Here is a 26,123-nt window from a genome sequence, read left to right on the forward strand (position 1 = left end):
CCCCCCGAAAGGCTGACCCAGGGAAAAATGGCCTCCCGATTGGTGTTCGGTGATGACAGACAGCATCATCCTGGATGGCTCTTCCGCTTTCTTTTGCAGGCATGCTCAGCACCTGGATTACTAATACAATAGAGACGAATACTAAATGCCTACGTAGTGGTAAGTTGCACAGGGCGTGAAATGAATATAGGAAATATGCGGGATAGTTTAATGATAGCTCTGTAATAAGGCATTGTTTTGTAGAAAAGTCAACTGGTCCTGTCTCTGTGCGTGTATGAGATCTGTTAGTTCCAGTTTACATGCTTCCAGGGTTGGTAATGTCTTTAATATGCGACTGTCAACGGTGCCAATATATTTTGATCATATCTTTTTTGGAGAAAACAATCTGTTCAAAGTTTGTAGATATGCCTGCCTTTTATTTCATTCGCGTTTTCTCTGGCCATGGCTATCTGCACACTAAATGGCCATCCAAAAAAAAAGTATGTTGATGTATATGAATACCCAATAACTCGAGTCAGAGTTTCACAGAGGACTATAGCGACGTCTGGAATAATGCAGAGCTCTTTAACATTTATTCTGCAGATAATGGAGATGTGTGGGTCTTTACATGATCCTGCTGTCATTTTAAAATAAAAGCGTTTTAACAAATGAATTTAGCATGCGACCTATACTGTTGTGATTGCTAAGGTAAGTTATTTTTGTTATGAACTAAAGGTATGTACAAAAGCCAACTTAATCTGTGAGCTGTGTGGATGAAAAGTACATGCAACTGACTGTGTTTAGGTGGGGGCATCATTGTGTGTGAACTGCATAAACTCATGCAGCACGATCAAATGAAGACAATTTATATTTTCATTCTGTTACACTATGTTCAATTGTAGGATGTGAATGCCCGATTTTGACTTTCACAAAAACACTAATACTAGTATCAATAGCTAGAAGAAAACCACCAGAGAAAGTGGATGGTCGTTTGAGTTCTTACGTTTGTAGATATGCCAGAGTGCTTACGTTTCATGCTTACATGTTTTTCTATGTGTGCCAACGTGTTTTGTTTGGCATCGTTGCCTGTATGAATCACTAGATATGTTTGTAAACATACCTACAAACACTCCGCACATATGTATGCATTGATTAAGCACTCTCCAATTTCAACCAAGATTTTCTAATAGTTTCCAAATTTGTGTTTAAAATAGTATCTACCAGGAATAGGCTATGCAAATGCTACATAATCCAGAAAAAAAAACAGATCAATTAATTAAAATGAAATATAAACTCGGAAAATAAAAAAGCTGATCTACCCAAAAAGGGAGTGTGTTGAAACTGTTTCCAAATATCACTTTCAAATGAAAAACTAAACGGCCAGAATTCTTTAAGGAGGAAGGTTTGTTAGAAGACTGAATCGATTTTCCATGGATATTTGGTCTTTCCTTTAAAGTATTATTTTAAGCCCAGGAATGAGCAGAATACTACCGGAAACAAGACAGAAATCAACTGTATGTTGAAACTATTTCTTGCTGGAGGGAAGGCGATCAGGGTCCTTTTGTGGACTTTTTGAAAAGATTCGAATATTAATACATTTGAGTTCTGCAGTTCATCTATAATACCTATTTTGCATTGTATTGCTGTGTCAGCAGCTTGATTTGCATGTTCAAAATATCGTAGTTGTAAATTGTGGCATTTCCTCAATCTGTAAGAGTTCACCAATATCTCCCACATTTTTCCATCGCTCTGGTTACTACTGCGTGATGTTAAATTGATCTTTCTAGAGGCTTTGGTGTGAATCAGAAAATCCTTTTGCCATTGTATGTTGATGTGTTGTGTTTATGTTCCTAAAAGATGTGTGGTACACTTAGTGTCAATCAAAACTAAGTATGTAGTTTAACAATACACTAGAGTGCGTGTAGAAAACGTCCGATCTCAATTAATTACACAATCCCTTCCCAAATGTAATACATAGGAAATCCATTACAAGACTGGCCTTTAATTTTCTTCAAATACAATTTTCATTGTAACCAACGGAATATATTTTAAATATACTGTAAGTAATGGCCGAACTAGGGCCTTACTCAATGTACGTCTAAATGTACCAAAATTTTCTCGCATCTATGATCTTTTTTCTATACAGTATTATTACCCATTGATTCTTGGGGTCTTTTCTTAATCTAATAGTAAAGACAATGAAGAGTGTCAGACTAAGTTTGCCAGGCACAGAATTACTATTTCTTTACCTAGCAGTTAGTTTTGCGATTGGGGGCCCGATCCTGCCTTCATTTGGGCCCCCAAAACTCCCATTGTTTTTATTAGCGTGCTTAGGATCTGCGTCCGTACATTGTTCTCCCTCTGCCTGTGTCTATCAATCTGTGCCAGTGTGTGGATTATTTTATTCGCATTGTGCCTTTTTCTCTCAGTATCTTCCAACCTGTCCACCCCCTACCTCCACACACACATACACACACACACACCCCGCCTCCCCTCTGACCCCGCCTCTGATCCCTTGGATATTCGGTTTCTTTTCCTTTCTCAATGTGTGTTCCTGATGTGGTCCTGTCGGAAAAGCTCGTTTACTCTGCCGGGGTCTCCAGTGGTTTAAGGATAATGTTTATCAGAAGTGAACGTGCTCAACTTGTTTCCATTTCACTGCTGAGTGTGGGCTGAAATAACAAAGGTCACCGCCGCAGTGAGCCGGGAGAGGGCAGGGGGAGCCGAGAGGAACAGGGAAACACGATAATATACAACAGCCTGTTGATCGCTCCCGCCCTGCCTGGCAAAAAGATTAATTTCAGGTACGGAATAATTAAATAATTAAAGGACGGGGGCTTCCTTCCGAGCAGGCCGGGCGCTCGCTTGGGCAGTTTCCCGGCAGAGCGAGCTGAATTTGGGCGATGGGGCTAAGAAGAGGAGCGTGTTCCCCTGAAGAGATCCACACGGGAAAGAAAACAGGACAAGTGGCTCTTGCTAGTATCAGATCCGTCTTGGGGGAGGCGGAGAGGGAGAGCGCAGGCGGCTTCCAGGCGGGATAAGTGTGAACTGGGGAGGAGGCTGTTAGGGCCAAAAACTCTGATCAAGCCAATTGTTCCCAGTGGGCCGTACAGTCCGAGAGTCCCAGCTCAGCTGGTGGGCAAACCCGCGTCTGTTCGACACCCCCTCTGCATCGATTTCAGAGCGCAGCTGAGCCCGGGGATTTGACTGGGGACTGGGGTGGTGGGGGAGAAAAGCAGCTGGCAAACGCACCAATAACAACGGAACCTCCCAGTGGAGAAATGGGCCGGGGTGGCTGGCCATAGGCCTGCAGGTTAATGCAATAATAAACGCGTTTCTTTTTAACTGCGCCGGGCCTGATCTAGCCCCCGTTTCCAGTCCAGGGGAGTCTGGCTGTAGGTCAGGCCCGAGGTGCAGAAGACTGTGGAGTGACCACTGACTTTCCTTGCGTCCCGCCCGCAGGTTTTTGACAGGATCCCTGTGCTTAAATGGCTGGTTTTCCCCGGAAGGCCAGCGTCTGTGCATCTAGATCCACCAGATACAAAGGCTTCCGTGGTCTGCTCTGGGAGCACTTGCGCTACCATGAAGCCCGGCTGGCTGTGGTCTGGTCCAGCTGCGTGAGGCTCTACTGAGTGACTCTGGGGTCCTCCCCACTATCTCGTGTAATGTGTTTCCGATAGGAAATCGATTGTACGGAGATGGTCCAGTTCGTGATGGATTAACCCCACAGGGTAGCCTGGGATCTGATTTTGCCCACTTTACCAACATGATTCTTTTCTCTTTAAGGCTGATCCCTCTCCGTTCAAAAAAGAAACCAAACCCCAAACCCTTAACTTCTGCTTTCCGACCTCGCACAAAAGAGTCATTGGGCCTTTAGCGGGGACAGCAGGGAATGCAGGATCTGTCCCCATGATTGGATTAATCTTTCTGTAAGAGAGACGGACAATGCAGGCCAGAGCCTTTGGGAAAGCCCCTCACCGGGGTCTCTGGTACAGAGAAACAATCCCTGCACTCACCTATATTGAGTGGATCCAATCAATGATGTCAATGGCAACTCTCCCAGAGTGAATGCACTTCCCCTCTATTTTCACTCGAGATTCTTCCCCCATCTGAATTGCACGAAGAATTCCCTGTGGCTACCACCGGCCAAATGACCCCAATCCCTAATGTTAAGTGGCCAGGGCTTGCCGGGCTTTGAATGGCAAACAGGACGCAGGTGACAGACACATCCACACACACGCTCAGTTTATCATATTCTGTCGAGATCTCAACCTGAATCTTCGTGCGTTGCTTTATAAAGGCGATTTTTCTCCACCAGGACATTTCAAGTGCAGAGTAAATTCGATTTAAATCCTAACTTTGTTACCCATAATCCAAATGAAGTAAAAGAAAGCAACTAGCCCCTTCCCCCAGCAACCCATTTCAAGTGGCTTTTAATGGTTAATTATATATTGGTCGACTTTTGAAGGAAACGTAACCCTCCATAACCATAGCGGTGGCTTCGAAATAAAGGTAGTTGGGTGCTAAGTACTCTTTTGTCCATAAAATGCTTAAACCGGGCCCTTCAGGAAGGACAAAGCCCCCAGTATGAACGTGTTAACGGCTGGGTGTCATGGGGCCGCAGAGAAAGTGTGGCATATAGTGTCATTCCGCTAATACCGAGACTCCTGGAGCGCAGATAGACACACACAGATATTATATTCATGCCCGGGAGTGAGGTTATTCCAGTGCAGTGCCACTCAGGTCGATTGATTTACACAATCAAAAGAGCACACTTCCCCCAGCCACTGCTCGCTGAACCTAACAAGGGTGCGTGTGTATTTGGGATCGCCTGACCGACAGCCCTGCCTTTTGGAAACCAGGAAACCGACATTTTTTCTAGAGCTGCCCTAGGAGCAATGTTATTACAAACCCCGCGAAGCCGAGAGAAAACAAGCCACGGGGGGAAAGGCCCGGAGGAGCGGTGGTGGAGTCTGTCGACACGTTTGGTGCTGCCGGGGAACAGGAAAGGCAAACCTGTGTCCAGGTCAGAGGGGGGAAGCCACGACTTTGCGATTTGTCCTTCTCAGTGGGGTAGTGTTGTACGCACGCCCACAGTGTCCAGGGGTAGACACAGGAACACAGCTGTTACCATCCTGTCTTTAGAGTGTTTCTTAGAAAAGCAACCGAGCCCGGAATGAATGGGACGGTGTGATGGATTAGGGCGTAGGGAGAATTAAAAACATATTGACTATAAGATTTGCCTTTTAAATTAAATAGTGTCGTCACAGAACCTCCCATTCTCCTGACCGCCTGTGAAGATTTGCGTCGCCAGGGACTAGTGTAGAAGAGGCCTTCAAATGTCACTGGCTACTATGTGGGTGGGGGGTTATAATCAGATATCTCACAAATTAGTAACAGGATCTCGGGCACCAGACCTCGCTGGAGATACCGAGATCTCTGTTTCTAGAGGGGGGGCCCTGGATTCTGAGGGCGCACCTGCCGAGTCCATGCCGCCTTGCCAACCCGCACGGCCAGATACAAGGTGCTTCACAGTCTCGAGTTTGCTCTGGAATCGCACCAGGCCTGGCTCGTCTATCGGTCAAACTAGGCGTCTATTGCAATGATCACAATTCCGACAAGCCCGAGGTTCAGCTGCTCTGGTTAATAGGGCGCTGGGATCGGTTCTCATTCTTCTCTCCTTCATGCTGGGGAAAGAGTAACTGATCCCGGTGGCACGTTTCAGCTCATTCTTTCCTTGCGCTCTGCTTGATTCTACTCTATCCTGCAGTAAGCTTTGCATTTTCTTTTTGGAGCCCCCATATATGTATCACGGAGGCATACACATATGTACACGCGTGGTTTCTTTGTTTGAAAACGAATCCATGGGCACTCCATCTATCCACGTGCATAGAGAAAAGTAGTGTGTGTGAATCATACTCTCACTGAACACAATTTAAATGTGTAAGCAAATATTTCCAAACACTGCGCAGTAACCATTAAAGGGCTTTGGTTGAACAGGTCCCGTAAGCAGCCTTTTTGAAGAAAAAGGACTTCCTCTCTCCGCTTTGTTTTCGGGGCTAGTGCGAAACACGGTTAGCTTTTGTTGAGTGAAATCTCCAGAGGCACAAACCAGATCAGATCTGAGCAAAACCTTTGCCCTTTCTACCCTCCTGCTACCACGCGGTTTGCACGAGGAGCATGTTCAAAATCGAGTTGGGGCTCCTAAAGATAACAATGGAGAGCAAAGAAACTGCCAATAAATTAAGAGTCTCTCCCCCTTTTGTGGAAGAGTTTCTGGGTGTAATGATCTTTGGCTAAGAAGCGCACTTTGCAAACTCTCGAGAGGTTGTTCTATAAACAGAAAACCGAGTGTTTGTTGCCCTTTTTAAGAGTACATTTGTTTTACATGCTTTTCTTAGGGTTGGTGGGCAACCCTGCGCTTTCCCGAAGGTCACCTGTCGGGGCCAAATCGCACGGTTTTTGCTCAGGCAAAGCTCCCAGTGACTTGAGTGGGACGCTTGCCTGCGGAAAGGGCTGCAGGATTTGCTGCCGAACGTGAATTCCGTCCCATCCCAGTGCAAAGACCGACATTCCCGTGTCACAGTTTGCTTAGGAACAGCGCCTGGCTCCTCACTCAGCCCGAAATCCGGGTCCTTTCGCTCTGAATAGAATCGGCGCTGTCAGGCTTTAAAACCCTTCGGGATGGCCAGTCCATATGGATTCGACAGAGGCTCGTTCATTCCCGCCGTGTTCTGGTGCGATCACTCACCGGGGACAGCGTTTGTAGCTACTATACACACGGGGAAGGAAGTGAAGGCTCCTTGTGGCGAACGGCTGCACGCAAGCAGGTAGCGTTAGAAGAAGGTGATTGGGGTCCCAGGAGCACAGAGATGGGAAAACAAAGCGGGGGGAGCCCCTGATCTTACCTCCACTGGACCCACTGACAATCTCCCTGCGATTTCAATAGCGACCCAACCGGGGGTCAAATGTCTATTGTCAAATGTCTTGATGTAGTTAATCAAAGTGTGCGGGTAACCTACATCTCAGACAAGGCCGTGGGAGTCAGTGGTCGTTTTTCCATTGATTTCTGTGCGCTTTGGATCATGCTGTCGGTCCTTAAGGCGAGGCTACTGGCTGAGCTAATGGGTTACTTGCTGTGATCCGGGATCTGACCCAGCTCACGGCGGTGATCTGACTAGCTGAGGCGTCGCAGGCTATTTGGATGTGCTGCTTTGTCTTTATTATGTGTTACTTTCTTTGGCCCTTTTATTCCCTTTGCCGCCACTTGTTCTTAGCAAGGCCCGTGGAAACCAGACAGTGCCTCATTAGGGCTTTCCTTGCGAAACGCATTTGACTTCAATGCTCAGGGCTGAGTTAATTTGTCTTTGTTAAAGACCCCAAAGGGAAATAGGCGATTCGAACGGCTTTAAGGCTGCGAAAAGACATATTAAAAGCATATTCTTCTCTAATAAAGACTCCAGTTTTGCATATGTCACTTTAGATTAATTTAGTTTAAATTTAAAAAAAAACCCTTCTATCGTTCTGTACTAGATTACAGTAAATCAGTCGGGAATGTCTAGGTAATTTTCTCCCCTCTCTACATTTTCTTCCAGAACACCTAGTAAGAGCGCCATCTGCAGGAATACATATTTCCTCAATCTTCTTTTCAAATAAAAAGGAAACATTTCAAACGAGCGCAAGATCCTATACACGACTATCTTTCAGTTCTACACCCAAACACACAGACAATGCTGATTCAGAACACAGCTGCTGCAGTGCCTGCTATTGATCTCTGTAGCATTTCTTCTGCGATTCTACCTCACATGACAAGTGGGACGCTTGCCCCTTTGACTAAAGGCAAAGGCAAAAAGAAATTACTTTGCCTGTCTGCCATACCTCATTTGTGTCCCGTGCACGAGGTAGTCCAAAAAGGGAAGGCACAACTATGCGGCGACTCGGTTTGGGGAGGGGAGTAATAAGAATACACAATCACCTCTGACTCTTCTAAATCCTAAAGGAGTAGAACAGGCTTTTAAACACCTGTGACAAAGACTAACAAAATCGGGTAATGGCCTTGATGCAGACGTGTACATTTGTCTATGTCTCTTTTTCTGTATTTTTCTTTAAAGGGGAACTTGAAGGCGAGAAGTTTTGGGTCTTTACGGCTTCTCTATTTTATAGATATATAGAATCCAGAAAAAATCCAGAAAAAGCCTAGTGTTCTTTTCAAGTCTTCAAGGCCTTGACTGTACACAATTATGCCCTAGCTTACCCATGTGATCCCATTGACCCCAATACATTTGCTAAGAATTAGCTGAATTTTAGCCAGATATACAAAATCTCTGTATGCTGAGACCACTAAAATTAGGGATTTTACAGGAGCAAGTGACAGTGTTTTCCCCAATGAGTTTCCATGTTGTAGAATTTCTCTCTCTGGACTTTTTTTATCTCAGTTCATCCTTTCCAACTATTGAACTTTGCACCTTAAAACTATTTTCCGATGAGATGTTTGTTTATTGTGACCGCGGTTGGTCAATATTTATTTTTCTTTTCTTTTCTTTTCTTTTCTTTTCTTTTCTTTTCTTTTCTTTTCTTTTCTTTATAGCCCCTGTAACTCTTTATCTTTTATAGTAATAGTTTTTATAGATATATTATTGCATTTAGATTTTTATTGTATAGTCCCTCTGGATCAGAGGCGTTTTCAAAACACAATTATTAGTATCATAAACAATCTTTTAATTCAGCATTTCTGGTTTTGCTCTACATCGGGTAGTGTGAAGTGAGCTAGCACGAGGTATGTAAACACACAGGGGAACTAGGGGACACGTGGATCTGAATAATGCTGCAGCATATACAGTACAGAAGGGCATTGTAGAGAAAAGCAGGAGTCAGAGAAGGCGTGAGTACTTCAATAGATAAGAGATTTGCAGTAGAAGGAAAGGCAAAAAGCTGTCCTACTTTTGTCTTCCCCCTATTCTATGTCCAGGGTAGTGACTGTAAAATTATTCTGTATGAAATGATGTTAACGACATATGACGTAAAGGTGAATTGCAAGCAAATTTTAAAAGCAAAATTTGGCAGTCCCGAACTTTTAACCATGTTACAGTGTATATGACTACTACAATGTAGCGTTTTAAACTAGGGGGAATACAATTTTTCCGGATTCGAGGGATGTGTTGATTCTTTTTTCTTTCTGAGAAAAAAAAGTCCTTTTGAGAAAAAAATAAAGATCCTCTGTCTCTGTCTATGCGGGATCATACTTGCCTTTCATGGTTTACGTGGTAGGAAGAGGGCTCCATAACACCAATGCACTCACCTGAACTCCATGGGTGCCTTTGCTTTTTTAATCCTATATTTACTCATTTGTCGGATAAAAGAGGAAAGGCATCACTGGATATGGCTTTCAGTGCAAGTACCTGGATCCGTATTTTGAACAATTCCGAAGTTAGGTTCACAGTGTTTTCCAAAGTTATAGTGCAAAGTATATTAGTACTCCGATTTCATTTGGGCGAGGAAGACGGAAAGAAGCGCTTATTTAGGGCATTGCAGACAGATATTCTGTTTAATTTAAACTTGCAACCTGCTTGGTTGATTTTTGAGAAAAAGCGATGTCGAATTTACTTAGATATGCCTTCAGGCCTAGACATGAGGGGTCTAATTGCGTATATGGCTTGTAATTACAAATAATGGGGAGGAGGGAGTTGAGAGGAAATCGATTAAACAATTACCTCGTGTAAAACAACACATTTGGCCCCAAAACGAGGGAACACAGATTTTAGTGCGGATTCTCACACCGGGCACCGTTCATTTACAGAATACCGTTCTTCTCCAGTTAAACTGTATCAGATGCACGAATCTTTATAATAAATAATAATATAATTCCTCAGCATAATTAATATTGAATTCAGGGTTCGTTCCATTGCAGAAGATTGGCTGTTTCGGGAAGGATAAAAGAAACTAGCCCTTTTAGAGTGATGGGGCAATGTGTATCTTTGCATTAAGCTTACATTTGTCCCGTTACCGTTATGAAGAGAAAAAATAGTTTAGACGGGCAGCAAGTTAAACCAACTGTAGTGTGTGTGAGAGCCAATCTACTTCGCTAACAAACGAAGGAAACGTCGTGTCCACTAAGGCTTTCGAGCTCTCTCCGTCTAGCCGCATCAACAAACTTACCGATAAAACGTGTATTACAGCGGGCGTGTTTTTAATGACAGCAAGTGATTTTTCATCAGCTGTATATAACTCCGGGAGGCAGCACAATACTCCGTCCTTGCGAGGACCAGTCCGCCTTTGGTTCACTGTGGAGATTATTTGCTGTTGGGATTTGCAGCGACTTTTATTAGTGGCTGCTCTTTTATACGTGCTTTGTACACAAGCGCGGGAGGGGTTGATGGAATGAAAGAATCCGGGGCCGGAATGACCCCTGCGCTTTGCCTGTCACTTTGCCTGTCTAGGGCCAGGGACACGCAGCGGGGTGTGAATAGCGTTGGGAAGTCGGTGTGATCACGTGTGCGGGTTTCTGTGACGTTTGGCCCCACTAACACCAATGGAAAGGTGCGTTGTGGTCCGGCCGCTTTGATTCAACTGATTGGATCTAAAGGCCGCGCTAAGCGGGATTTTGTCCTTGTCCTTTGGTACGTTCGGCCTCTGAGACAGTCTCTCTTCCCCTCCCTCCTCCTCCTCCAGGCCAGGGCTGCGTGTAGAAAACAGCACCAGAGATCTTGACGTCAAACATCTCAGATCCCCGAGAGATACAGTAGCAGTGAGGCCGGGTGCGATGTTTTCTAACTGAGGAGCTGGGTCAGGCTAAAACAGCCCGTAGCTCTAGTTCCAGGTGGCCAGAAGGTTCCCCGGCTCGGTGCAATGTCAACACAAATCTTCCGCTCCAGCCTCAAGCTGAAAGTAAGGGGCGCGCTCCATTCTGGCCCCAAGTCAATGGTCCCCACACAAGGGGTCGCTCCGTTGTAGGATTGGTGTCCCTCGGTCCAGCGGCGGATATAGGGCCGGGCGAGCGGGGCAGCTGCCCCGGGCCCCGTGCTTCAATAGGCCCGCGCCCTGGGCCCCCCCAAAACTCTCATCCGCCCCTGCCTCGGTCCATCCATCTCCACGCACACCGCTGGAGGTTTCCACAGACAGCGCCGATCCGGAGCTGTAGAGAGTGGATGCGCAGTACCGTTGTCCCACCGCTTCGCCATCTTCCCTCCCCTGCCTTCCAGGGTTTGCGGGCCCTTCTGTGCCTAGCCAGGTGAGCCATCCTGGCCCACTCAAAACTACCACCAGCCGCCAAAGGAAGCACGCGGGGTTCGAGGGAGGCAGGATCGGGGCCTTAACCCGAGATCACCGCAGCTCTTCCTTTGGTGGGTCACGTGTTACAGCCCATTTAAGCCAGATATAGGCTGCTTGTGAGCTGTAGGTATGCTGGGCGAACCAATCTGCAAGGCCTCCTACATCAGCAGCTGATGGATTCTCCCTGCACTAATAGAAAGGAAAGAGCCTTATTATTTGACTATGGCCTTGGACAGGTACACGCCCATTTCCCCTTTCACTCCCCAAGCCAGGGCCCGCAGGCTGCTCTTGGGGCTTCTCCTCCTCCTGCCTCCTATCTCTGCGTCCCAGCACAACTCAGCTGGGAGAGGAAGGGCTCTGTTTAGTCTGCAAGGCAGTTTAAGGCTCCTGGCACTGGGTACAGCTCATCCCAGTGGAGTATGAGGACTGGACTCGATGACCTCTGGAGGTCCCTTCCAGTCCTAGTATTCTATGATTCTATCCCTGGCGGGTGTAGCAGGAATAACACGCCCAGTGACAGGACTACTTCCCAACCCCAGTCCAAGGGAGAAGGCCTCCTTGGAGACTAACGCCTGACACCTACTGCTGCAGGATTTTCAGTGCCACCACACTACTAATGATCAGGCCCCTCCAATGAACCTTCCATTGAGAGCAGGCCCCTCTTCACCATGGTCCTAACAGTAGCTCTGACATTGCAGTGCTGCCGCCTTCTGGCTGCTGCCCATGGAACTTGCCTTCACTCTAGAGGCTGAAAAATGCCCTGACCCCAAAGCCTGGTGTAATGGAGAACATCTCAGCCCCAAACCTAGACATAGGGCAGCTAGGGGCCCATCACTGGGGACGGAGGAATATATCCTGAACTGCGTCCCGGAGAAACATTCTTGTAGTATTGACTGTAGATGGTGGGGGAGTTGATGAGGGAGCAGGTGGGCATTTTTTGTCACGCGTGGTCACAAGTGGCATAAGGGCTCGCTGACCCTGCAGAGAGGTGGGGTGGAGGACTAGATCAGCAGCTTCCTCGAAAGGGGTTGTAGAAGGTTCAATAAAAGTCCTCCAGACACAATTTTTAACTTCTCCTGTGGGGCTCAGGAGCTAAGGCTACACTTTACTCAAAGGCTGCTGGGAAGGAGGGCTTTTGGGAGTGGGGGGTCCCTGCGCAGTTCGATGCCAATAATACCCCAAATCAGGCAACCTGGTTTCTGGGTTAAGGAGTAGCCAAAAAGGTCATTGAACCTCAGAACGTTTCAGATCCAAGACACAACCCCTAAGCCAGGCGAGTAACTCGCAAGCTGTAAGGAACAGTTCATTGCTGCTAGGAAGTGACTGTAACGCTATGATATGACCCAACGCTCTGTGTCGCAAGTCCATAGCTACCTGCGATATCAGCTTTCCCAGCCTTGCAAGCAATTGCTCTAAAGTACAATTCATTTCAATAAACTACATAGTGATTAGTTGATTTTCTATCGTGTCAAAAATCCCACCATCCTCTCGAAATTGCTCAGAATTCTCTGGGTATCATACCACGACACACGTAGCATCTTCTGTCATCAAGTGCAAACATGGTGTGCACAGATCAAAGGTAATATATGGGCGTTATTTTAAAAAAATCGAAACAATATCCTGCTATTTCCGTGTGGTATCTAACAAACTGTATTTTCCAAAAAGTATGCACACTGGATAATACACCGGATTCGCACAGGATTTTAATAGGACATATTTTTGTCTGCTTAAAATCCTGTGGCAGACTTCGCAAGTAAATTCTGAAGTCAAAAATATAATCTAGTATAAATTCTACTCCTTTTATGGTGTAGATACAGAAGCAATACAACTGTGAGGTTATGTGTGTGAAGATTCAGAAGAAACAGAATCAAACCAATACAGTCCAGAAACAGCATTCAATGATTAATGTGCTGTCAATAGTATCTGATCACGTTTTAGTTAGGCACCTGCTAATGACCACTCTAGTGGAGTTTGCAAAACACTTTCAGGAATATCTTCCTATTTTTACATGTTGGCAACTTTTCTAAAAGCCTTTGACTTTTGGGGCTGATTTTTTTTCCACGCGTTTTCAATTGCAAACGAGATTTTTTTCCCTAAGTCCCTTCAAGAAGTTTTTGGATTTGATACTGGTGGGAAAAAGACAGTTTCCCATTTAAAAACAAATATCTAAGAACGCGGTTCAGTTAAAAGGTTGAAGATTCAGACTCTGAACTCCTCACTAAAAGGACGTGTCTGTTTGGCTAGAAAGAATGTTTTGATTTACCAGAAAATTACAGTTTTACGCTCAAGATGTGCAGTCCATATTTCTGTAAATCATTAAAACAGATGAATTAGCTACGGGTTCTCTTGGCTCAAAGAGATGGCAAATTGTGCTGATAAAATCATTGGAGTTTTAAGATGTGCAAGGTAAATAAGGCGATGGAGACGGGAATTTCCAAGTGAAGTTGACTGTATCAGCAAATTGTTTTGGTGAAAGAGAATAACAAGGTCGTTGGCGCAGCCTACAGAGTTTGCAAGGTAGGCAAACAAGATATCTGAAGAGAAAGGGCCTTTCAAGCTCTCCTCTAATAAATTGCGCTTCCTTTTGTCTTCTTTCCTGTACATTTCCAGCAAGCCCAGCCGTACATGCACACAAAATCAAGCAGCCATGCGAAATTCAGGTTGCAAAAGCTAACGTTCAAAAAACAAGGAGCAGGGAGGTTAGTTGGCTAGATTACCCACGTTCGCGTTAAATGCAAAAGGTGACAGGATTATGTTGGTGGGCCGGACTATACAATACACAGGATGCCAAAGGTGGCCCAGTGACTTGCGGGGAGAACCTCGCTGCCTGGCATATCCATCCTCTAGCGTGCTTTGCTGCCGGGGTTGCTTGCAAGGGCGTTTTCTGGGGACACTGGAACTGAAAAACGAAGGGGTCAGTTCTAGACCGGGTAGGATTTGGTCTCCAGGTTTGGAGTCGCAGGTGGTAACCCAGAGAGGCCGGGTGTCTGATACTCTCCCACAGAGCGAAGGCTTCATTTTCCTGCTTGTTGCTTTGTCTCAGAGCTCCCAGGCCCTGTAATAGTAGCCTGAGAGCCCCGGTGTATGAACCGCTCTCCCTTTGGGCGTGTGGACAGGCAATCACTTCTATTCTATTACCGAAGGGTTCGAATCTCCCTCCCCCCCCGAAACACACACACTGGCGTTGCCCCGCGGAGTCCGGAATGGTGCTGAATTCTCGCCACTGCTAGCTCAGCATCGGGCCCCTTGTGGGGACTTTCAGTTTTAAAAAATGCCCATCGCTAGGTGTCAGCGCCCGGGGGTGGGGGAGGAGGAGAAGCTTTTGTTTTTAAGCCGCAGAGAAGCCCCGCAGCAGTACCTCGGATGCTGTCCCACCCCACCTCGACGTCAGCATGGCCCGAGAGAGCCTGCAGAGCGCATCTGTCGCGACGTACTGCTAAGGCAAAAGGAAAACCCGCCATTGAGTTGAGCGGGGGCAGGATGGGACTCGGTATCCCTTAGATACCCCAGAGGCCTGCCTCTGGAGTGACTGGGAGCCAGGGGAGGCCAATGAGTCCCCAAGGAGAGGAAACCCCACGTGCTACTGCCGTGTGTTTGATCCCAGGAGCGGTATGTTATGTAGTAGCAGCCGCCTTTCCTGGGCAGAAGGGGGACATTACATTAGAGAGGAGGTGTCCTTAAGAAGCGGCCCAAAACTGATCAATGCAGTGTTGGATAGTTACCACAGAACAGCTCCCCCCCCCCCTCCCCATTTCTGCTTCCTCTCCTCTCTGATATACAACCAAAATGCCCACAGAAGGGAGCTCCTGCCCCGGCGATGTTACCCATGAAGACAGGGGGTTTGTGTGATCCTACACTGTATGTTTGTACATAGCCTGGAGCGCAGGCACAGTCCTGTACCTAGGGGTGTTCGAACCAAGGGCGCGCATCCAGCGATAGCCAGACAAACCTGTCCCACTTACTCGAGTTAAACGACTGGCCATTGCGGTGCTTAATTCGAGTAGGCATCGCCATTGCCTCCGGGCCAGGACTAAAGCAGTCGCCGGTGACAAGAGGACTTGGGAAGCGTTTGTCTCCTGGAAGACTCCGCGCCCGCCGTTCGGTGCGCGCCGGGCAGCCCGGCCACCAGCCGCTGGTCAGCGGAAGGCTCCTGGCAGAACTTCGCGAAGTAAGCGATGCGGAGACTTCAAGCGGAGTTGGGTCGAAGTAATTAGGGGAGCGGCGGCCCCCAGGAAGCTTTCCAGCGGTGCCTGCTGAAAGGGGGATTCAGTGGTTTTCATTTCCTTGTTTTCCGGGCAAGGTTCCGCTTAGGGTGTTTTTGGAACCACAACCGCGCTCTTTGTAGCACTGGAGCCCGGCAGTACACGAACCCGCGCAGCCAGCTCACGTTCTGGTTTTCCGTGTGAATCTGTGCTCCAGAGAAAGGGCACCCGCCACGGGGAAGACAGAAATCAGCTGCAGCAGCCCGGAAACTCCGGCGCAAGAGGCGAGGAAGCAGGGTGAAACCCACGGTGGCTGAATGTGGTTTTGCTAAAGGACCCATCGTGCCGCCCTCAATCAAGGAAAACTCCCTGTCAGTTCAGGGAAAGGCCGGTGTAGTGAGCAAAACACTAACTTTACACCTGTCCATTTAAGGGCTACACCAGCATTCCCTCTACGGGCTTATTCGGAGTCACACCGTTCCATCCAGAAGGTGTATTATTGCTCCTGCAGAGCGGAGCCCGAATCTGAGAGCTCTTAATTCACTTGCCTCAAGATTTAGACCCCCTGAAATACCTGGCGAGTGCAATTTCTTACAATTAATTCAGCCACGTATCCGTATAGACAATGCACTGACTTCGAGCCAGCTTTCGTTTGCTTTATTAACTGCTCATACTTCCTATCGGCTCCAGCCCGAAAGGGATGCGGGAACGTCCCAGGTTTTAGATTCCCGCGTTTGATCTTTGTTTCTTCGGGAAAAGAGTCTTTCTTCCCTTCGCCCCCTTTAGAATACGGCTTCACCTAAAGGACCATCTAGCAATTTTATGCAAAACAAAACCAAACAACCCAGGTTCCCCCTGAGTTGGCTCTGGCTCTAACACAGCCATCTGTGCTCGAGAATGAGGGACATGCGTTAGAAATTACCATTTTCCACGGCTGTCCGCACTAACTGGTTAGAAGTCGCCCTAACAATGGATTGCCCCCAGGAGAAAACCGCAGCGTGTCCAGCTCGGGAAGATGTATGTCCACCCTGCCTGGGGAGGCAGATTTATGGGACCACAAATGACCACAGGTGGTAAAAGGTCACCCAGCATAGAAACTAAACACACAAGCAGCTCAGGAAGGGGTCCCGGTCGTGGCAATCCCGGGGATTCCAGACAGGAAAGAATCAGACCCATTTGGGTAGGGGCTTTGCTTTCCTGCTCCGTCTTCCTCCACCCGGTGGCAGAAAGCAGCGGAGACGGTGGGTGCCCGTCTTTGCTAGACACGGGCTTGCCGTGGGCCGGGGGATAAGAGGGAGGAAGCTGTCGGGAGAGGCAGCGCCAGGGACTTCGCCAGCCCGCCAGCCCGAGCGTGCGGCGGTCACCTGGGGCGCATTACAGCGGACAGCAGCCGCACTGGGCTGCCGCGAAGGGGAATTTCGATCCGGGCCCCAGGGTGGGCAAGGAGAAGGAGCGAAGCGCCGCTGCATTCCCACTTGGTGTTCCCTGCAGAGTTCCCGAGGACAGATCAGCGGGCTGGGGCGCCCTCTCTCGGCAAAACACACAAAGGGCGGGTCTGAGCTGCCCCGTTATCCCCCGGGGTCAGAAAGAGCCCTGACTACTTGCTCGCACTTCGCTGGCCGGCTCCTGGAGCGCCCCGCACACAAGACTCGCTCCTAAAGGTTCCAGACACCGCGGGCCCTTTCGCTGCCTTGCGATCTGCAACCGATCCCAGGCCAGGCTGCAACTCACGGCCTGGGCAGCTGGCTACAAGCAGGTCCGCGGTCGCTTTTCAGCCCGGATCACTTTCGAGCAGACTCTCAGTTTTTGGGCAAAAGCCACGCGGCCTGCCAAGCAGCGCAGGCCAGAGACAGGGCAATGGAGTGTAATTACTCCGAAAGTGTCCCCCGCCCGAGAGCCGGCATAGAATCAGGTGGGTTTCGATCAGGCATCGACGGGAGCGGGATGCTCAGTGGATCTGCGGGTGCAGGTGCGTGTCTTTAGTTATTAAACTCAGCTAGCGGCGGCATCCCGGGATCCGGCCCGAGACGGGATTGTAACGCAGCGAGCAGCTTAATTCTCGCGAAGCGAATATCCCAGAGCTGCGCTCTCTAGCCCCAGAAAACCTTGTGGGCTCTGGACAGCGCTCCCCTGCACGTGAATTCCAGTCACAGATCCCAGTGGCAGATCCTACAGCGAGGTCGGGCCCCAGGGTTGTAATTCCTGCTGTTTCCGCACAGGGCTATCTGTGCGAGTGTGATCCATGTGCGGGCCACGATTGCCTGGGCTATTGACTTTAAAGCAAGACCACAGGAGACAAGAGCCGCACACGTTTAAAGTTATGGCTAGGCTCAGGTTATGACTACACTGCAAGGTTTTTGAGCAAAAACCTGTGGAGCTTCCACACCTCAAATGCACTTTTGAGCAAGTAAATCAACAGTAAAGAAGGCAGAAGAGAGGGCTTTTTCTGGCGCAGGTAAACCTCCTTTTTGGAGGCATAACTCCTTTTTGCGCTACAACTATTGTGCAAAAAGGCAAGTGTGGACCCTCCAGAGGGGTTTCTTCTGCAAGAAACCCTTATGGGAAAAAATCAAAGGTGCTCTAATGGCCAGTCTGTGAATGGCCATCAGAGCTTTCTTGTGCAAGAGTATCCATGCAGTGTGGACGCTGTCTTGTGCAAAAGCACATTGCTTTTGAGATGTGCTTTGAGTTGTGGATGTGCTCTTGTGCAAGAAGTTTTTACGTGAAAACTCTTGTGCAAAAAGCTTCTTGCGCAAGAAGCCTGCAGTGTAGATGTAGCCCCCGCGTATGTCTACACTGCAGGGCAAAAGTTGAATTAAGATACATTACTTCAGCGATGGCAATTGTGTGCTGAAATCAAAATAAATCAGCTTTTGTCTACACAGCAGGAAATTGAAGGAAGAACACTGCACACAATTCATCTTAGTTCTGAAGGCAATGGATGCAGATTTCTGTTTTCTCATTGTCCCATTTCAGGCACATGGGGCCCCCATATGGCAAGGTACTGAATGCTGCTGGTAGTCAGCACTGAATGACACGAGTCCCGGGTTTCCACGCTTACATCTACAGGTGACTGTACCTTTGCTGTAGAAATGGCATTTCAGCCCAGGTTTATCCTGGTATCAAACTCACATTCCATGGGGCCTCCACTGCAAACTACCCTTTGTGTAGAATGTTTACAGTGACTGCAAGGCAGCTGTGTTTAGACATTCCATCCAGCTTATGTCTAGAAAATAACCGGTTAGGTTCCCTTAACTGGGACAGAGCTACCACTCACCAACTGAAGATTACATTCATAATAGGCACTGAAATTAAATGTGAGTAACAATTCCGTACCTTAGCAACAGTCTCAAACAATGCGACTGGGAACTTAATGATATGTAATGTCACTCAATGTGATGGCTATAAACTCATATTTTAACCACTTGCCATTATAAATCAGAGCCTGATCCTGCACTTTGAAAAAGAGATCACTGGGCCTGATCCTGATCTCATTGAAGCCAATGGGAACAATGAATAGCCTTCTCTATAGCCTGTAACTCATGTGATAGCTGGCTCTGGGAGAGTTGTGCCTGTGGTATGTTTTGCACCAATCAGCAGCCTCAGATTTGCCTCTGTCATCTAGGGTCCATCTACACAGCCATGTTATTTTGGAATAACATCCATTATTCTGAAATAACTATGCAAGCATCTACACGGCTAGCCTGTTATTTCAAAATAATTTCAAAATAATGGGTGGTTTATTTTAGTATTTGTAAATCTCATTCCATGAGGAATAACACCTCTTTTGAAATAGCTATTTCAGAATAGCGGTAGTGTGGACACTCCACTGCTGCTATTTCAAAATAGCTTCTCCCCCAGCCCTTTCAAAGTAATTACTCCCCAGTGCTTCCTGGGGCTCTAAATTGAGGTAGCACATCCACATTAGGTGAGCCTGCCTCAGGCTAATTTCCAGGCTTCCCTGTAGTGTAGACACGCTATTTCAAAATAAGCTATTTCTGAGTATTTCTTTTGGAATAGCTTGTTCCGAAATAATCGTGCAGTGTAGACATAGCCCTAGTTTATTGATTATATGAGTATATGCTGGCTTTCTGTATTGTGCCCTGTATTGTATTAATTGATTAATAGCCCTAATATGGGTTCATAAATCCCACAAAACCAACAAAGCGGTCAGAAATGTGGGGCATATATCTCTATGTATGGTGTCCTTTCACATGTCCCATCCATTTTATGGCCCTAACCTGAAGTACTATGGTCTAAGTCAGGGGGACCACTTGATGAATTTTGGTACTGGTCACGGGTTGGCTCCACTGCCCTCCCTCCCCCCCCCCCCCCATCCCTGGAAAGGGCAGGCTCTGGAGTGGAAGGGGTGAGGTCTGGGGACTAGCCTCCCCCCAGAGTTGTCTTTGGCCAAGAGGCTTTGAAGTAAAAACTGAGCAAAGGGCTCAAGAGTCCTGGCCCCACTGCTACTGTGTTGCCTGGCAGCTGTCTGGGATTGCTGGAGCTATTTAAAGGGCTCACAGCTCCAACTGTGACTGGGAGTCCTTTAAATAGCCACAGCAACCTGGGGTGACTCCCAGGTAACACAGTAGTGGTGGGGCTGGCAGCTGCAAGCCCTTGAAATAGCTGCAATTTAAAGGGCTCACAACTCTCGGCCCCACCGCTACCATGTTGCCTGGCAACCGCCTGAGGTTTCTGCAGCTATTTGAAAGACTCATGGCTCTGGCCCTTGCTGGGGTAGTGCTGTGACCAGGAGCCAGGAGCCATTTAAATAAGATCCTGCTGCCTGAGCCACTGCCTGGAAATTCGGCAGAACAGGAAGCATGATATAAATAGAAAGCAGCCAGATGCAGTCGGTGGGCCAGAACAAAGTGTTAGGTAGGTCGGATCTGGCCCCCAGGCCACATCTTGTCCAGCCCTGGTCTCAGTAGAGACTATGGGTACATTTACACTACAGAGGAAGATCGAAGCTGCCACTGTCGATCTTCCAGGGTTTGAATTAGCAATCTAGTTAATACAGCTAATTCGAACTGAGAGGGCACTCCAGTCAATGCTGGTAGTCCTGCTGCCATGAGGAGTCGAAGGGAGAGTGTGCTCCCTTCAATTTTCTGCTGTGTGGACAGCGCCAAAAGCTGAGATAAGCTACTTTGACTTCAGCTATGCAATTAACGTAGCTGAAGTTTCATTGCTTAATTTGACTTTGTCCCATAGTGAAGACATAGCCTTTGATTCTACTTGAGATTTTGCTATAAACAATGGCTACTACTCACATATACATGCATCCCAGGAGGTAGTGTAATCCACTTCTTACAAGTTCCAGTCACCCTTCTCTCCCTAGTCTTCCTTGTCTCTATGAGTATGTCTACACTAGCTCCCTAGTTCGAACTAGGGAGGCTAATGTAGGCATTCGAAGTTGCAAATCAAGCCCGGAATTTAAATATCCTGCGCTTCATTTGCATCTTCCCGGCCGGTCGCCATTTTTTGAAATTTACAAGTCCGGACTAACTGCCCGCATCTACACACAGCAGGGACCTGGTATTTCGAATTAAAGCCCCTAAATCGAACTACCTGTTAACAGGTAGTTCTATTTAGGGCTTTAATTCAAAATATCGGGTCCCTGCCGAGTGTAGACGCAGGCAGTTAGTCCGGACTTGTAAATTTCAAAAATGGCGACCGGCCGGGAAGATGCAAATCAAGCGCAGGATATTTAAATCCTGGGCTTGATTTGCAACTTCGAATGCCTACATTAGCCTCCCTAGTTCGAACTAGGGGGCTAGTGTGGACATATACTATGTTATTATGGGGTAACAAAATCAGCTAGCAATGAGGAGGGGTGAGTAAATAGTGAGCAAGGATCTGAAGTTTACTTTGGGCATCAACAGAACATGCTTGTGCACATACTTTGGATTGTATTACATCAGAGAACACTGAGGCAAGCACTGCTCAACCCTGTGCAGCCCTGGCTCTTTGATTGCACAGACAAGTACATTTTTTTCTAGAGTTGGGCGAATCTGGAAAAGTATGGGATTTCACTTAATGTCTAGAGTCTCTGAAGTAGAATTTTTTTAAATCTATTAATCTTTAAACTTCTTAAATGGAACAAAACCTTTACAAGTTCTCATTTTTTAATTCGAATACTTAAGGAAGTTACAGGAGGTTGTAAATGTTACTTCTGGGTTCTTCTGCCCTCTTTTTTCATTTTCAGTTTATTAATTATGGAGATTCTTTATTCCCCATTGCTTTATTTGGTTGTGACTTTGCACTGTAACCCAAATATTTGTAAACTAAGTCCGTGGTAGAGCAGAACTGGTTAAACTAGATAGAAGAGCTGATATTTAATCACCACATGACATATGGAACTGCATGCATAAACATAAGCATAAACATAAGCATAAACATATGCATATGCATAAGCATATGAAGTAACTAAACTATAAAGAGTTATTTTGTCTGTACTGGGATTTGTAAAAGTGATGTGCAATATTTTTGGAAGATATAGGGGCTAGTTCTATCCTCTAATATGTAAAATACTGCGGTGCACATATTAAAGCTTCCCCCCATGTAGCTGTATGTAGGATATGAGGTGTTATACACCATAGTTAGGAAGGGGTGGTTCTTTACTTACAGCTGTAGGAGCTAATGTTTTTAGCTCCAGAGATCTCTGCTGCATCAGTGAAGATGGCATTGGATGCACATGCCCTTTAAGGCTGTAATTTAAACTATTGATAGCCAGGTACACATATATGAGGGAAGAACTTTTGTGTTGCTGCAGCAAATTTCTCTTTTTATAATAACTGTAGTATCTTCAGTGGTAAAAGTACAGAAAAAGACTGGGTGGCTGGAAGGAAGAGTCTGTTTTGAGTCCAGGTAACCTGGGAGGAAGCCCCGGGGGACTTGCTGGGAAGATGATCAGAGCCTCTGAAAGGGTTGGGTCTCAGGGTATGTCTAGACCCGTGGTCCCCAACCCGGTGCCCGCAAGCGCCATGGCGCCCGCCGGGCTCTTTACATGCACCCGCGGAGCAATCTGGGCTGGCAGGTGCCAGCCCCGGGCGCATGGCTGGTCCCGGCCCCGGGAGCACCGCGCGTGCCCTTGCCGGCTCTGGCGCTGCGCGTGCCCCGGCCCCGCGGCGCTTACGGGGGGCGCCGGGCGTGCGGCGCTTACGGGGGGGGACGCCGGGCATGCGGCGCTTACAGGGGGGGCGCCGGGCACGCGGCGCTTATGGGGGGGGCGCCGGGCGCGCGGCGCTTGCCAGGGGGTGCCTTCCCCGGGCGTGCGGCTATGGAGGGGGCCCCGCCCCCGGGCATGCGGCTGGGGGGGCCCCGCCCCCGGGCGGGCAAGTGTCCCCGCCCCCTGGCGCCCGGCGGGCGAACGGCCACGCCCCCTGGCGCCCGCCAACCTGAAAAGGTTGGGGACCACTGGTCTAGACTATAGGCATTTGTTGACAGAGGCTTTGTCGACAGATACTGTTGACAAAGCCTCTGTTGACAAAGAGCATCTAGACTACAGCCAGTTCTGTCGACAAAGCAAGTCGCTTTTTCAACAGAGAGTCTTGATGCTCTCTTTTGAAAAAGCACAGTGTGAATGCAGTAGTGCCTTTTGTTGACAGAACTCTGTCGACAAAAGGTGTTATTCCTTGTAGAATGAGGTTTACCGCCCTCGACAAAACTGCTGCGTTCTGTCAACAGAACTTGGCAGTAGTGCAGATGCAGGTATAGTTTTGTTGACAAAAGTCCACTTTTGTCAACAAAACCCTGTAGTCTAGACACACACACGGAGACTTTCCAGGGCGGAGGATGTGCTGTGTTGAAATGATTGTCCGAGGCTTACAAGAGAGTGACGTTGGTGTCTTTGTTAAGTCTTAATCTATCCTCAAGCATATGTATGGAAAAGAAATGTATGGATAATCGTCATGTTCTCAGTTATGGAAGTCACACAGGGCTTGCAGCTTTGGGGACAAGATACACTAAAGAAACATATTCTCCCTTATTCTTTTCTTTTCTTTTTGCAAGATCACTATTAAGAGACACAAAAAGTCTGTCTGCACTGGAATATAAGTTTGTGCTTGAGTCTGGACACACAGCTAACTCCTTTTATATCTACACTGCAATTGTTCTAACCCATGGCTTGGACATAAGGATCCTGCAGGGTTGGAGGGTCTGAGCCCTATTGCTTTGCAGTGTAACTACACTTAGCTTGACTCAGGTCCCAAGAACTATCCAGAAGCATCTCACAATTCCATGGGACAACTTCCTTAGTCCTCTCAGTCCCGGCAATTTGTAATCTACTTTATTGAAAATGGAAGCCCACCATTCCCTTGATAAGTGCAGGGGCTCCCACAAGAATGTCTGAAGTCTGTTTGGGCTTTGCGCTCCCCTTATGGAAGGGGTCCCTGAAATTTCTTTGACCCAGGACCCCTGAATCCTCTGGGTGGCATTGCATCACAGTGTAGACATACCCAATGAAAATGATCAGAACAAAAACTACAAATTTATTTATAGAGCAGGGGTGGGCAAAAGGGCCTCCAGGGGCTGGATCCAGCCTGCTGGCGAGTTGATCCAGCCCATGGAAACCCTGCTGCTCCCCTGCTCCTAGGCCAGTCAGGGTCAGGAGACAAGGGAGCATGCAAAGTCTCCTCCCCCACAAGGAGCCCACGGTGTACTCCTCGTGGAATGAGGTGTACCGGTAGTTTGAATTAGAGATCCTAATTCGAACTACCTACTCCGTGCCGCGTGTAGCCGCGGGCACGGAGTTCAGACTAAGGGGGATTTAAAAATGGCGGCGCCCGGGAAGATGCAAATGAAGCACGGGATATTTAAATCCCAAGCTTCATTTGCAACTTCGAATGCCTACATTAGCCACCCTAGTTCAAACTAGGGGGTTAGTGTAGACATATCCTCAGAGAGTGGGGGCAAAGACTTCACACATTTCCCCCATCCCCCAGGCCAATCAGGGTCTGTGGGCAGGGAAGCACGGAAGTGTCCTGGCCCTCCCTTCCACCCTAGGCCCTACCTCTTCTGGGGTGGCATGGGGCCACTTAAAACATTTCTGAAGTTGCCTCCATTTAAAATTATTGCCCGTCCATGGTAGAGAGCCTGGGAGGTGCCCAGTTAGCAGAGATGGTGCCCAGTGATACTCAGACTGAGCCTCAAGGGTCCCTTTAATGTGTCTTCTCCTGCTCTTTGCAGCACATGACATTAAAACACTGTGATTTAATTATTAACCAATCTAAGTTATTAATCATCCAGGATGCTTTTACTATGGTATTAACTGATTGCGGTTGATAAAATACTTGGTCAGTCACTTAGCAGTGTGAAATACACACACACACTCAATACCTATTGTGTAATGATGTTCTTTTTATTTGCCTTCTGCTTTTTGAGCCTGTAGGAGTATAGGGGTTGTCATGATGTTTAAATATGAATCTAGTCGTATAGTAAATGATACAATAAATTCACACTATTGTGGCTTTTTTGGGTACTGTTGATCAGCTAATTTGACTCCTGAACCACTGAGCTCTGAGTATCGCTGCATTAGAGTATATTCTATATTCAATGCAGAAACCTTCCAATACATCTAATATCACTACTGTATAAATCTTAATTAAAATGCTTATATGGCTCTTTTATGATCTGAATTAACTCTGAGGTAGGCGCAGGGAAGTTAAAGCACTTTCCTGCCAAACCAGCTGATCATGTGCTTACAATGTCTTTTTTATATTTAGTAATAACTGAAATAAAAATGAATATTTTCATCAAATTAAATAATATTTTCCCAGAACATAAGGTTTAATGGAGAAAACTCTCCAATAAGGAGAAAATGTAGTGCTACAAATATATAAAATATATAAAAATAATCTAAGCAGTGGTATTTTTAAAAATCACTTTTCCCATGGAAATCCAGTCTGATGGCAGAAGGAAAAATGTTCCAGACAATTTGATCTTTGGTTGTAAATAACTAACTTTCAGTAACTATGCAGGTTGGTGGTCCCACATTACTTCTGTCTGTAGAGGATTATCAGGTCAAGTTCCAAATCTGGAGGCACCCCAAAAGTAATCCCTTTTGAAAATGTTGACTAGAAGTATTTACAAACTTTGAAGGAAGGGGTCTAAGCACCTGGAACTAATGGATTGCCATTTTGACAGGGAATGTTTAATCCAAGGAGGAAAAGTTGTAGAAACTAGCAATGAAGAAGAGGAAGAGGAGGAGGAAGAGCAAGTGTAAAGAGAGAAAACACAGCTTTGGATCTAATCATACAGTTGACCAAAGATAACAATGATCAATTGCAGCTGGGGTTTCAAAGGAACCTTAGGGAGCCACATGGCAAATTGCCACTGAAATTAGTCCCAGAAGTTAATTATGTAGCGTCTACTGCCACAATGTCCCATCAGTTTTTAAGTGGAATACCCCTTGAAATCAATAGGAGTTCTGCTTAAAGATCTAAGCACAATGTGACCCTTTAATTTTAAACATGCCAATATTTAAATGCATCTTTTTAATAATTTTAGACTTAATTACAGGGAATGTTATCTACTGAAGATGTTATAAATTATTCAGTATGTCTTTTCATTCCCTTCCCTTGCTAAAGGAAAGATTTCATAGTGTTTGGTGTAATAGAAAATATAAAGGGAAAACCAAAGCAATAATATTTTAATCGGCAGAAAACTTTAGGACCT

At 47.0% G+C, this 26,123-nt stretch overlaps 1 protein-coding gene across 2 annotated transcripts in view; it reads left to right on the forward strand.

Moving 5' to 3' along the window:
* The first annotated feature begins 24 nt into the window (after positions 1-24).
* Positions 25-26,123, forward strand: part of LOC149524312 (uncharacterized) — a 48,863-nt gene continuing 22,764 nt past the window's right edge. The window contains exon 1 of one of the 2 annotated variants that reach the window (XR_016349625.1): positions 25-159. Coding sequence is in view for 1 of the 2 variants with exons in the window: in XM_089778442.1 (XP_089634568.1) it covers positions 75-159 (85 nt within the window). In the remaining variant the exon portion in view is untranslated. The remainder of the gene's footprint in view (positions 160-26,123) is intronic. The other variant, XM_089778442.1, reaches the window with a different exon arrangement.

This window comes from Pelodiscus sinensis, chromosome 5 (genome assembly GCF_052426305.1).
Source record: "Pelodiscus sinensis isolate ZL-2025 chromosome 5, ASM5242630v1, whole genome shotgun sequence".
Classification (NCBI taxonomy): Eukaryota; Metazoa; Chordata; order Testudines; family Trionychidae; genus Pelodiscus; species Pelodiscus sinensis.